The following is a 13517-nucleotide window of genomic DNA, read 5'->3' on the forward strand; positions in this document are numbered from 1 at the left end:
TCGGGGTCTGGGGTACAGGGGTGCACAGTCCGGTGCTCTGGGGATAGGTAGAGCACAGCTCGGGTCTGGGGTACAGGGGTGCACAGTCCGGTGCTCTGGGGATAGGTAGGGCACAGCTCGGGATCCGGGGTACAGGGGTGTACAGTCCAGTGCTCTGGGGTTAGGTAGGGGACAGCTCGGGGTCTGGGGTACAGGGCTGCACAGTCCGGTGCTCTGGGGTTAGGTAGGGGACAGCTCGGGTCTGGGGTACAGGGGTGCACAGTCCGGTGCTCTGGGGATAGGTAGAGCACAGCTCGGGGTCTGGGGTAAAGGGCTGCACAGTCCGGTGCTCTGGCTTATAGGTAGGGCACAGCTCGGGTCTGGGGTACAGGGGTGCACAGTCCGGTGCTCTGGGGATAGGTAGAGCACAGCTCGGGATCCGGGGTACAGGGGTCGACAGCCCGGTGCTCTGGAGCCAGGTCGAGCACAGCTCGGGTTCCAGTGCAGGGAGGTACAGCTATGTGCTCTGGGGATAGGTAGGGCACAGCTCGGGGTCCAGGGTACAGGGGTGGACAGCCTGTTGTTCTGGGGCTGGGTAGACCACAGCTCGGGGTACAGGGGTGCATAGTCCGGTGCTGTGGGGATAGGTAGGGCACAGCTCGGGGTCTGGGGTACAGGGGTGCACAGTCCGGTGCTCTGGGGATAGGTAGAGCACAGCTAGGGATCCGGGGTACAGGGGTGTACAGTCCAGTGCTCTGGGGTTAGGTAGGGGACAGCTCGGGGTCTGGGGTACAGGGCTGCACAGTCCGGTGCTCTGGGGTTAGGTAGGGGACAGCTCGGGTCTGGGGTACAGGGGTGCACAGTCCGGTGCTCTGGGGATAGGTAGGGCACAGCTCGGGGTCCGTGGTACAGGGGTGTACAGTCCGGTGCTCTGGGGTTAGGTAGGGGACAGCTCGGGTCTGGGGTACAGGGGTGCACAGTCCGGTGCTCTGGGGATAGGTAGGGCACAGCTCGGGGTCCGTGGTACAGGGGTGTACAGTCCGGTGCTCTGGTGTTAGGTAGGGGACAGCTCGGGGTCTGGGGTACAGGGCTGCACAGTCCGGTGCTCTGGGGTTAGGTAGGGCACAGCTCGGGGTCCGTGGTACAGGGGTGTACAGTCCGGTGCTCTGGGGTTAGGTAGGGGACAGCTCGGGTCTGGGGTACAGGGGTGTACAGTCCAGTGCTCTGGGGATAGGTAGGGCACAGCTCGGGTCTGGGGTACAGGGGTGCACAGTCCGGTGCTCTGGGGATAGGTAGAGCACAGCTCGGGGTCTGGGGTACAGGGCTGCACAGTCCGGTGCTCTGGGGTTAGGTAGGGCACAACTCGGGGTCCGGGGTACAGGGGTGCACAGTCCAGTGCCCTGGGGATAGGTAGGGGACAGCTCGGGTCTGGGGTACAGGGGTGCACAGTCCGGGGCTCTGGGGATTGGTAGAGAACAGCTCGAGTTCCAGTGCAGGAAGTACAGCTCTGTTCTCCGAGGATATATAGAGCGCAGCTCGGGGTCCAGGGTACAGGGGTGGACAGCCTGTTGTTCTGGGGCTGGGTAGACCACAGCTTGGGGTACAAGGGTGTACAGTCCCGTGTAGAGCACAGTTCAAGGTCCGGGGTACAACGGTGCACAGCCCAGTGCTCCGGGGATAGGTCACAGATTGGGGTCCGGGGTACAGGCGTGTACAGCCCAGTGCTCTGGGGATAGGTAGAGCACAGGTCAAGGTCCGGGGTACATGGGGGCACAGCCCGGTGCTCCGGGGATAGGTAGAGCACAGCTCCGGGGTACAGGGGTGTGCAGCCTGAGCATCCGGGAAAAAGTACAGCAGAGCTCAGGGTCCACTACAGGGTTATACAGCCCGGAGCTCCAGGGACATAACCAGCACAGCTCGGTCCAGTATAGGGGTGTACAGACTAGTGCCCTTGGGATAGGGAGCGCACAAGCCGTGGTCTAGTACAGGTGTGTACAGCCCAGCACCCCGGGGATAGGGAGCGCACAGGGAGCGCACAGCTCGCGCTCCACCATACAGGGTTATATAGCCCCGTGCTCCAGGGACAGATACAGCACAGCTCGGGTCCGGTGCACGAGTGTACAGCCCGGTGCCTCACGGACAGATACAGCGCACCTCGGGTCCGGTGCAGGAGTGCACACCCCGGTGCTCCGGGGATAGGTAGAGCACAGCCCGGGTCTAGTGCAGGGATGTTCAGCTGTGGAGCTGTTGGAGCAGTTACTGTAATACATACCATATAGGGGTGAATGTAAAGCCCAGAACTCCAGAGTACGCGTTGCAGTACCTAGTACAAGCCGGGTACCTCATAGGGTATACAGCATAGAGCTGTGCAGTTAGGTTCTGCAGTATATAGCGCAGCTCATAATCTGATGTAAGGGTGAATGCACAGCTTAAAGACATCCCGGGGTCTGCCCATGTACACTAATCCATAGCACTGCTGGTGGGTGGTATACGAAAATACAGTCTGGAGCTAGGAAGCTAGATAGTGCTATATATACACAGCACAGACTGGGTCGTGTTCGCGTGTACAGCTCGGAACCGCAGCACTGCAGGCCTGGCAGGGGCCAGTGTGCTGCGTTACAACGTACAGCCCGAGCTATGGGGCTAGGTAGCACAGCATTATAGTACAGACTGGTCGGTATGGATATTTACACAGGGGCGGCTCTAGGCTCATGGTGGCCCTGGGCAAGGACTGTAGGTAGGGGGCCCCGTAAGAGGGGGTTCGGGTGGGGCGGAGCCCCCCGGAGCTCAGGAAGGTGTTTGGAAGTGGAAGAGAGCCGGAGGCCGCCAAATCCCTGCCAGGGGCCACCACGCAAATATGTATCCATCCTCAGAGGATTATTATATTAAGGATATATATTGGTGTGGTGGCCCCTGGGGTTTGGTGGCCCTGTGCAGGTGCACAGCTTGCACATGCCTAAGGCCGCCCCTGATTTACAGCTCGGCGCTGCAGCAGGGCAGCACGTAGCACGAGATAGGGGTCTGGTACTGCCGCGCTCAGTACAGCACTCCGGGGTGCCGCATAGCGCTGTATAGCTGTATTCCCTCAGCTAGGGCTCTTGTGCTGCAGCATGCCGTGCAGCCCCTGGGGTCCAGTATAGCGATGTACTGGGGGCCAGTAGAGGCTGCCCCCCCCCAGACAGGGCTCTGGTGCTGCAACGCACATCACAGCCCCCGAGTGTCCAGTATGGCGATGTATAGCTTGATGCCAAAGACAGGGCTCTAATCATGCAGCACACACTCCATGGGGGTCCAGTGTAGCGATGTATTGCTGGGCCCCCTCCCCAACACACAGCGCAGCTCCTGGGGTCCGCTATAGCAATGTATAGCGTGATCCCGGGGGAAGGGCCTCTCTGATGCTGACGCGCAGAGTACATCCCCCGAGGGTTCACTATAGCGATGCAGAACATGAACCCCAAAGAGAGGGCTCTGACCATGCAGCACAGCCCCTGAGGGTTCACTACAGCAATGTATAGCTTGATACATCCCCAGGAGGCTCTGATACTTCAGCACACAACACAGCACCCGAGGACATGGTACGGTGATCTACATAGCCTGGCCCGGGAGTAGGTCTCTGATCCTGTAGTACAAACCCAAGCCCATACATGCCCAGTATGGGGATGCATAGCTTAATCATTGAGATAGGGCTTTAATAAGGCAGCACATGATACTGTTCTGGACAGTCCAGTATAGCGATGCCCAGTCTGCTCCCAGAGGCAGGGCTCTGATACTGCAGAACACAGCACCTCGAGGGTTCAGTATAGCGATGTATAGTCGGTTTCCAGAGACATGACTGTAATAGTGCTGTGCACATCCCATTATAGTGATGTACAGCCTGGCCTCAGAGGCAGGGCTCTGCTATTGCAGCACACCGAACAGCCCGAAGGGTTCAGTATAGCAATGTATATAACCTGATCCCAGGGCAGTGCTCTGATCACAGCCCTTATGGGTCCGGGGTGGTGAACAGTGTTCGCTCACGGGGTGCGCGTTGAGCCTGCTATACATGGAGCAGCGCACTGTCTGATAAAGGGATGCTCAGCTTGGATCTTTGACCTGTGATGCTGAACCTTAAATAAAGGGCAGCCCAGGTCAGGTTTGTATAGCGGGGTGCCCCCGGGGATATGTAGGACATTTCTGGGCTACGTAGCACACTCCGGATCAGACATATGGATGTAGGCCCTAGGCCTCTACCAGTGCTGTTTGATCCCGAGGGGGCAGTGATGCTCGACCTTGGACCACAGGCTGTAATATTTTGGTATATACTGCACTGCCCAGGGCTTGGTACAGAGAAAAACATCAAGGGACGAGGTGCATTGACACCAGGGTATATAGCACAGCCCGTGGTCTGCTATTGGAATATGCAGCCCAACCTGTCACTGCGGTAGGGTCAAGCACTGAAATCTATAGCACAAGCCGTTCCGGGACATAGGTGCGCAGCTCGAGCCCTGTGCTATGGGCTTTCAAGCCACATGCAGTCCAGCGCGACTCTGGAGGTGCGGTTTAAATACTGTGGCATATAACACAGCCCGGACCTGGAGGTGAGGGTTATATACTGTAACATATAACACAGCCTGACTCTGGAAGTGTGGGTTAAATACTGTAACATATAGAACAGCCGATCCTGGAGGTGTGTCGAATTTAAGTCTGGGCGGTGAACTCCGCGCTCCGCTCGCAGCGTTTGCGGAAATTTCCACACGCCGCGTTACGCAGAGCTTGCAGATTTCAGAAAAAGTCGCGGAACAGAGTCCCCTCCCCCCCCCCCCCCCCCCCCTCCCCCCCCTTTCACGTTCTTCAATGTCACGTTGGCAAGCCCAAGCAGGGAAAATCCACCTCCCGGTGAGATTTTCCCTCGTTCACAATCGTAAACATCAAGTTGGCGAGCGTGGAAAATCAACCTCCCTGCAAGATTTCTCAACGCAGGTGGTCAGATTTCTCATTGCAAGTGGTCGCATATGTTCGCGCCCGCTCACGTTGAGAAACTGTCCGTTCGCGTTGAGAAAGCTGCCGCTCTAGTAAAAAAAATCCATTTGAGCGGCAGAAAGGAAGCAGAGCCCGCTTGCACTGTGCATGGTGCCATTCGCGATGATTGCACAGTGCAGACAAGCACCTGGCACGGAAAATCACAGCGAATAGCATTTATCCAACACACTCCGCTGCTTACGGAGCTCTGCGTAGTGTGGTGGAGTTTTATTGCAATTCAAGGAGTTCCGCATGGCAGAACTCCACAATCTCCGCTCAGACTTAGTTACATACTGTAACATATAGCATAGCCGACTCTGGAGGAGTGGGCGAAATACTGCAACATACAGCACATCCCAGGAGCCGCCACATGCACCTACAGCGCCAGCCGGGTACTATAGGCTTTGCTTTTGGGATACAGAGAACAGAATGGGCTTTCCGGGCAATGATGCACAGCTGTTGCCAAGTTCTTGTACGTCGAATATATACCCCAGCTTGGCGTGCGGTATAGCTATTAGCTATCTAGAACCTGAGGCATGATTCACAGAACCTGGTGCTGCCATGCACAGCACATTCCTGTGACCCAGTGTGAGGCTATACAGCTCGAGAAGGCTGGAGCTATAGGCATGAACACTGCACTATATGGCCTGCCTGAGGTATGGTAGCCGTCTATTGAGCCTGAATCCATAGACCTACATAATATTATACATATTGCAGCCCAGGTCTAGGGATATGCCGCATGAGCGCTCTGGAGCTATAGGAGCCGTTGCAGAACTATATGGCACAGCTCAGGGTAAGGGGTGTACAGTGTGACTAGATTCAGGACTGTGGCACTGTACAATACGGCACTGCTCGGGGTCCAGTGTACACGGTGTGTAGCCCAGGGCTTCATGCCTTGATAGTCCATCCGGGAGACGGGGGCTACTACAACGTATAGCACACTCTGTGGATGTATAGCGAGGAGCTACAAGCTCCCATCCTGCAATGCATAATAGCACCTGCGGTCAGTTACGGGAATACAGAGCCCAGAGCCTGTCGCCAAGGAGCTATATTGCATACCCGGGTCTAGTATGTGGCCTGGACACTGCTCGTGTGGTGTCATAGGCTGCTCTGTGTAACCTGTACATTGACACACGAAGAACCATGGTTGGCTAAGAACCCATAGGGGGAGAAAACTCCACAGTGAGAGGAGGAAACATGTAATGGCGGGGAGGGGGCGAAGAAAGTCAATAAATATGCCATATGGGCGCGCTGTAGGTGAAAATGCCAAAATGATCTGGGGGTGGGCGTTTTGGATTTTACTGAGGAGGAATTTGTGCGGACGATTCTGAAAAAGGCCAAAAGTTTTTGAACTGAAATGGCGGCGCTTCAGAGACCTCTTTATTTGGAAATCTGTAAATACAAGGGGCCTTATTTATGAAGGACTTGCGTCGCCGGTGCGTCACTTTTTCCCATGTTAAAAGTGACTCACCGGCAGCGCAAGTCCTTCATAAATAAGGCCCAAGGGGAGTGGCCAGTGGGAAAGGCTACAGGGAATTATTGATATGGCAAGGAAGCAACACATTATGCAGAAGCGCCACAAAATTATGCAGCCAAAAATGTCAAATTATATGGCAGTAATATATCGTAATTTTGGCACTTTAACAACTATTTACACCTCATTTGTGTCAGTTTAACACTTTAGTTAGGCGTTAGCAATCTGTTGCTGATCAGAATTGCCCACAGAGCTTCCTTGTAGTAACGTTTGAATCAATTGAACCAGAAACACGTTTTTGGTCTTCTGCAAATCGTACATCAGCGAAGGATTGTGTGGCAATATGCGGTAAATTCATGTGAACAGGGTACTACTCTTGCCGCAGAATCATATAATTCCAGGGACCCTGTCTTTGGGCCCCCAGAATTAAGGCTGGTATAGCGATGGCTCTGAAGCCAGCAGAGCTGGGGAAGAGTCTCAAACGCGTCCTGCTGCTCAGCTTTGACTCGACTCACCTATACCAGCCTTTTAGGTCTCTGGTCTGTCAGGATTCTACTAATTGGTCATGGACCAGTCCTAACCTTTTGCAACATAGTTAGGGGAAGTGTGCTCTGTGCTAGGGATTCTGAAACTCATTACCTGGAGGATAATGCCAGACGTGAAGAAGCCTGACGGTGGCTGGCACAGGTCCTGTGCTTCAACATTCCTGTGTCTGTCTTCTCTTCCATTCCCTAGCCTCTAGAGCATCCTGCCCTCAGCAGGCGAAGTGTTAAATACCCTATCAGCCAATCTGCCTTTGGCTTTGCAGCTCTCTATATGCCCTCTCACAGCTTCAGCATGTAACTCCTAGAGGGCGTTTAACGACCCTTAGTGGCCTCACCATACTGGTTATAATGTTATATTAAACAAGAGTAAGTTTACTACTTGTGATATTATGACCTTTCGATGGGCTGTCAGTACTGGATAGCGGCAACCTGCGAACATGCCTTCACATCTCTAGGACAATAGGCCTGAATACTAGTGTCAAAAAGTGTCTTTTTGCAAAGATATGTAATAACATTGAGCTTTGAAAGGATATTTGCTACTTTAAACATTCTATCATTTGGCATTATACAATTAGATTAAACACACACGTATCACTGCTTCAGGAGAGATCACACCAAGTCTTGTGGCAGAAAATAAAGGCGTTTCAGGTTTCAGTGTTTCAGGCTCTGTCCAAGCGGAGGTCTTCAGCAGGTTTTCTTTTGGTCTAAAGAGTGGGTTAAGTGGGTGTTCTATCGGTACTGCCACTGTACTAGAAAGGTCTTCCTGAAACTACCCAGTCTAGCTAAAGCACATTTAGATTTAATTAGAAGCCCCAGTTATTCAAAAATGATATGCTGGCTATTCTATTGTATCTTGAGGTTGTGCATTTCAGCAGGCTGGCCCCATCGCTCAGAGTTAATTGCTGACCACCGACATTTGTTATGATAAGCAGGCCACAAATCTAAAGTTGGCAAAACTAACCTAGCCTTTTGAGATCAGTACATTGAGAAGTGGACAATAGTAGAACATGTTATTTACAGAACTTGAAGACAGCAAAGTCGACTTGTAAATATGATTATTTAATCAGTGTGCACTTGGGTTCATGTTCTGACTGTTTACTGTAACCAGTTGGTTGTGCATTTTCAGGATTTGGTACTGAGGGGTTGCCCTTGGGACTGACATTATCTCAGATGAACAGATAATCGTTGTATTACCAGCCCTAAATAGTACCGGTCCACTCCAGCACTCTTCATGTGGTGATCGAAGGGAAGAAATGGGTACTCCTGGCCTCCGAAAATCGATGCAGAAAAAGATCAAGCAGTTTATTTTGCAGTTCACGTTTCCTAAAAATTGGCATAAAAAGCAACATGTTTTTTCATGCAACTCTAAAGAGAAACCCACGATGTATTCAAATTCTTCCGGATCTGTTAATTATGCCTAAAATGATTGTTTGCTGCCCCTTAGAACTACTGTCAGCCCTTATACCACTGAAAGCGGACAAATACTCTCCAGACTACAAGTGATTTTCCGCAGTTTCATGCGGCCAGTCCAGGTCTGCGCAAGTTTGCTTTTGTGTAACTATTTGTTCCCACACTCACTTCTTGGCTTCCTAATGTAGTCAGAAATCACTGTGTTCATGTACATTTGAGGGTGTATGTCCATTTCCATTGTAGCCACAAGGTCTCATAACAGCATATTGATTTGTTATTTGGGGTATTCTCTGCTGGGTGTTGTGATATGAAGTACGTCTTGAGTTAGGTCACGGAGGATTTCTGGTGTCTAAGCCATTTTCCTGGCCTATATTAAATTAGTGTTTGTTCCTGGGGTCTCCAATGGAGGTAATGTGTTTGGTCATGACATCCTTTAAGCATTGGTTGCACAGGAGTATTTTTTGCCTTGGCGTTTGTATCAAATACTACTGTCTTTGGTTCAGCCATTGGATAATAGATGCTATCTGGTGGCTCCACCATTGTGTTCAAGTCTCGTTTGTTTGACCAATGAATTCCAGCACTATGTGTCCAGTTACTTTCTGGTCTAATGTCACAGAGAGCCTTCTGTTTACTTGGATCATGCAAGGGTTTTGAAATGGTTGCATTGCAATGACCTGTGGCTTCTGACTTTCGATTGGTCATTGTATCTAGGTGTTAAGATGTTCATATTATTGGTCCGAAGATGTCTTCTGAGTGCATCATCATTCTACCCATAAGGACTTGTGCTCCATTAATCATTGTGTCCTGTGATCTTGTCTTCGGTTTCGCGTTGTCTCCAAATGGTCTCATGCCGGTTTCATCATTGTTTTTTTTAGTTTCTTTGGCATTTTACCCAGAGAAATGCATCTTGGTATAATGGTTGTTTCTGAATGGGTTTGCACGGGGTTCACCAAGGTATTCAGCAGTTTTGGAGATGATTTAACCATTAATAACAAGTGTCTTCTGTTGGGTAAACCTGTGATCCTCGGGTTCTGTAGTGGTTTCGCTGTTGAACCGTAAGTACCATTGTAGGCATTACCAATACATACAAAGCTAATTCTATTTCTTCCTCTTCATTAATCCTTGTGACTATGCCTTATATTTCCATTTTGTTACTTTGTTGTTTCTCTTTTGCTTCCACACTTCAGCCTCGGAAAAAGCCCCATCCGTATTCCCACTTATTGGCTGCGGGGAATCCTCTGACCGCGTGGTGATTGGCTGCTTGGCTAAAGACTTCCTCCCCGACTCAGCCACCTTCAGCTGGAATGATAAGGCTAATTCCAGCTTCACCAACGGACTTGCCAATTTCCCATCCGTTATGACCAACAGCTTTTACACTTCGAGCAGTAAGGTGGAGGTGACGTCAGAGAGCTGGACAAAGAAGGATCCCTACTACTGCAAAGTCACACACTCTGCCCTGGGACAACCTCTTACGAAAAAACTGGAGATGCCAGGTACGTCATGTCCACATTTACGGGCGTATTTGGGGTGCTCTGATCTCTCGATTAAACTGCATGGCTTCTGGTATCACAAGTCGACCTTTGAGCAGGTCCGAGATTCTACCCCGACAGTTTAGGCTTGATTCTGGCAGGTAGTTCTCAGGACACTTCATGATGGGGTTCAACCAAGAACTCATGTTTGTAGGAATCATGCGGTACTGGGAATGAAGTACTGAATCCCAATCTTACAAAACCCTCTCCCTCGATTGATTGCCTGTAGATATTGGCACCGTCTCATTCATGTACAATGCCATTGCTGGTAAGTTACAAGCTGCATCAACGAAATATGGCAGCCCTTTGCAGAAGTGCAGATACTGACTGCACTGTGGAAATACACTAGTGCTCTTGGACCAGTAAGGTCTGGCAGCCTTTCTGAGAGGCTCCAGACTGTCCTACCATATTACAAGCTCTTTGAGACCAAAAGAAAACACATGACATGAGATAGATAGGACAGTCCAACAGGTAGAATATTTCGGTATGACAATAAAAGGCTTAGAAAAACCAAATATGCTAAAACACCAAAGGACATTCTGATGAAGGTGAAAACAGATGATTAGATAGACATGCTAAATGCAGGACTCTCCTCAGCGGTACATCAGTTTTGGGGTTAAAGAAATTGGTAACCTAATAGATATGTTTGAGAATGGCTGATTGTGTTGACGACTTGCTGACTCTACCTTACCCTTTTTTTGCAGTTCAAAGGGTCATTCAGCCCACCGTCACCCTGCATCCCCCAAGCAAGGAAGACCTAATCAACTACAATGCCACTATTGTTTGTGTCTGTAGAGGCTTTTTCCCCCTGCCCATCAGCATCAGGTGGCTGAAAAACGGAAAGGATGTCGCCAAAGGGGACCACACAGAGCAGCCCGTGCTCAACAGTGAGGGTAACTTTGACGTCACTAGCTGGCTCGATGTCACCCCAGGAGAATGGAACATGAATAGCCTCTACTCCTGCGTGGTGGACCACGAAGCCTCCAAGTTCTGGAGCACCAAGAACATCAGCAAGTCCGTGTCCTGCGATGGTATGTTCCTGTTTATAATATGATCCCATTCGCAAATATGATGTATCACAGTATTGCACACTATGAGGACACACCATACATGCACACCACCAGTTTTCATGTATATGTAGAAATATCGCGAAGTCGTTTTTTGTTTCCAGCGCTTTGCCCATCAGAGCTAGGCTTCCTGCCAAACTATGGATTGACTTGTATGAAATAATACCTCAACATGGATGCAGCCTGTAGAGGGTGAAGCTGTTGCCTGTGTTGAGAAGGAGTAACAAGCTAGGAGGGAGCTGTCAAGATAGGTCACTGAGGGTGGGATGGCTTGGTTGCCAGCTAAGAGGCAGGTCCTGAGAGGGAATGCCTGGTTATCTGTGTCTGGGGAGCAAGGCAGAAGGTGCAAGGTGTGTCAGAACAAAGGCGAATGAATGAAGCTTCTGATGAGTGCCTCAGAGCTGTCAGATGATGATGGACAGGCGGGCAGAGGTCACAGGTTCTATGGCTGGTCCAATCAATTGCCCAGTTTAGTTAGAGGGTCTCTCTTGTAGTAGACGCAAAACAAAATAAATATCTTAAAATAAGCACCCTAATAATTGGGAATCACCAAATTCACTTAATTTCTAATCCCTGGGGAAAAAGGCAGACAGGTTAATGTTACATCTATGTAAATATATATATATTAGCATGGCCTTATTTACACTTTGACAGTTCAAGCAATTGCTGATCACATATATTGATTTAGTTAAGTGAGTGAGCTTCTTGTCATTGTTAAGCTGCAACACATTGTTACCGTCAATGGCCTGGATGCTGGTTCTCGAGCTGTGTTTGCTGCCTATGGGTCTCTGCAGGAGGCAGGTATCAAAGAAGATTTGGAGTTCACAGATATGCCTCCCGCCTCTGGGAGCACCGAGCTCCATGCCTTTAGCCTCTAGTGGAGTATACTGTTGTCAGGGCGTGTTCTTGCAACGTGTAGTTAATCTCACTGTTGACTGAAGCACCATCTAACCTTCAACTGCATCTCCTATATCTCCCACCCAATTAAAATAGATGAAAAGTGCTTGTGACAGCACTTTGCAGAAAAGTGTGAACAAGTCAGAGAGATTCAAATTGAGCAGGTGCGAAAGAAAATCAGGAAGCCTTCTAGCAAAAATCACTATTGAGACTGAGTTCTATGGCAGCTTTCCTCTTCTAGACTACGGCAGCGGTACAAGCTTCTAAAATGGCGCAGAGTCTGTGCCAATGGGCAGACACTGAGGGATTTACATGAGTGCTTCTCATTGGAGAGGACCAGAGTCATGGACTCTATGGCCAAGGGGTTTGATGCACTTTGGGGTATACATAGCAATGAAAAAGAGAATGAGTTTCTAAAGGGTAAAGGAGTTTCAAAAACCAGAAGAATCTCCTCTTCAGAATTGAGAAGAATGATTGGTCATTGCAGTATTAGTGTGTTGAATGAGTAGACCAGGCGGTGGGGGCACAAACAAATCAGAATGATCAACTGATGCCATATGGTATGCGGGCACATGAGATGAGTCCAAAGTTCTCGGTCTCAAGTTAACTTTAATATTTAATTTAGTACTTTCCATATTACATTTCCTACTCAAGGTAATTATGTATTTCTGTGCCATTCTATTGTATTTCAGATTCCTCTGTGGGCTCGGCACCACTTACCGTGCTCACAGTCCCCCCCACCTTCCAGGAGATATTTGAGAGCAAGTCAGCGAAGCTCACATGCATTGTCACCAACATGGCGTCACAGGAGAACTTAAACATCTCATGGAGCCGAGTGGACACCAAGGAGGTTCTGAAAACTCTAGTCACGGGCCCGTTCCTCCAGGACGACGGCACCTTCTCAGCCACGGGTGTTGCTACAGTGTGCGCTGACCAATGGGCTGCAGGCATCAAATTTGAATGCAAAGTCCTACATCAAGATCTCGCAGGACCGAGACGTGAATACCTCCAGAAGATGAATGGTGAGATACTATCAGATACTTCAAATCAGTGAACAGATATCTACCTAGCTTCCTTGCTTACATATCCATCTATGTCTGTGACTACCACAGTATCTTCAAGGTCAATTGCTCGATTGATGTGGCAACTACATATATTACTCCATCTGATTCATCCGCCTTTCTGTGTCTGCACTGACCTGTCAATTCATTGCTATCTGTCTATGACTACAAAGACACGTTGCCAGCATGTAAAGATTATCGCCATTAGCAAGCCTATCTCTCTTGCTAGTGCTACAGATAAACTCTACTTAGTAAGCAGTTCTGTCTTATCAGTCGTGTCACCTGTGTTGTGATCACACACACCCACACACACACACACATACACACACATCCTTACCCCAGAAAGGTTTATGTCCAGTTTTCTTTTGCTTTTTGGACTCCTCTGATGTGCTGCTTGCTGTACAGTATAGTACATCTCTCTCTCTCTCTCTCGCTCTGTCTGTCTGTGTGTCTTCGTCTATCTATCTATCTATCTATCTATCTATCTATCTATCTATCTATCTATCTATCTATCTATCTATCTATCTATCTATCTAGATAGATAGATAGATAGATAG

The 13517-nt window shown here is 49.8% G+C and overlaps 1 protein-coding gene and 2 gene segments (V, D, J or C); all 3 read left to right on the forward strand.

The window, feature by feature from the left end:
• LOC147716684 (Ig gamma chain C region-like) overlaps nucleotides 1-13517 on the forward strand; it is a 520390-nt gene that overhangs the window by 57041 nt on the left and 449832 nt on the right.
• LOC147716685 (Ig mu chain C region membrane-bound form-like) overlaps nucleotides 1-13517 on the forward strand; it is a 43919-nt gene that overhangs the window by 12980 nt on the left and 17422 nt on the right. The window contains 3 exon segments of the C gene segment in view: nucleotides 9594-9899; nucleotides 10640-10966; nucleotides 12592-12921. Coding sequence covers nucleotides 9594-9899; nucleotides 10640-10966; nucleotides 12592-12921 — 963 coding nt within the window.
• LOC147716686 (uncharacterized) overlaps nucleotides 1-13517 on the forward strand; it is a 241853-nt gene that overhangs the window by 12383 nt on the left and 215953 nt on the right. The gene's annotated exons all lie outside the window — the stretch shown is intronic.

Source organism: Lissotriton vulgaris, chromosome 5, assembly GCF_964263255.1.
Source record: "Lissotriton vulgaris chromosome 5, aLisVul1.2, whole genome shotgun sequence".
Taxonomy (NCBI): Eukaryota; Metazoa; Chordata; class Amphibia; order Caudata; family Salamandridae; genus Lissotriton; species Lissotriton vulgaris.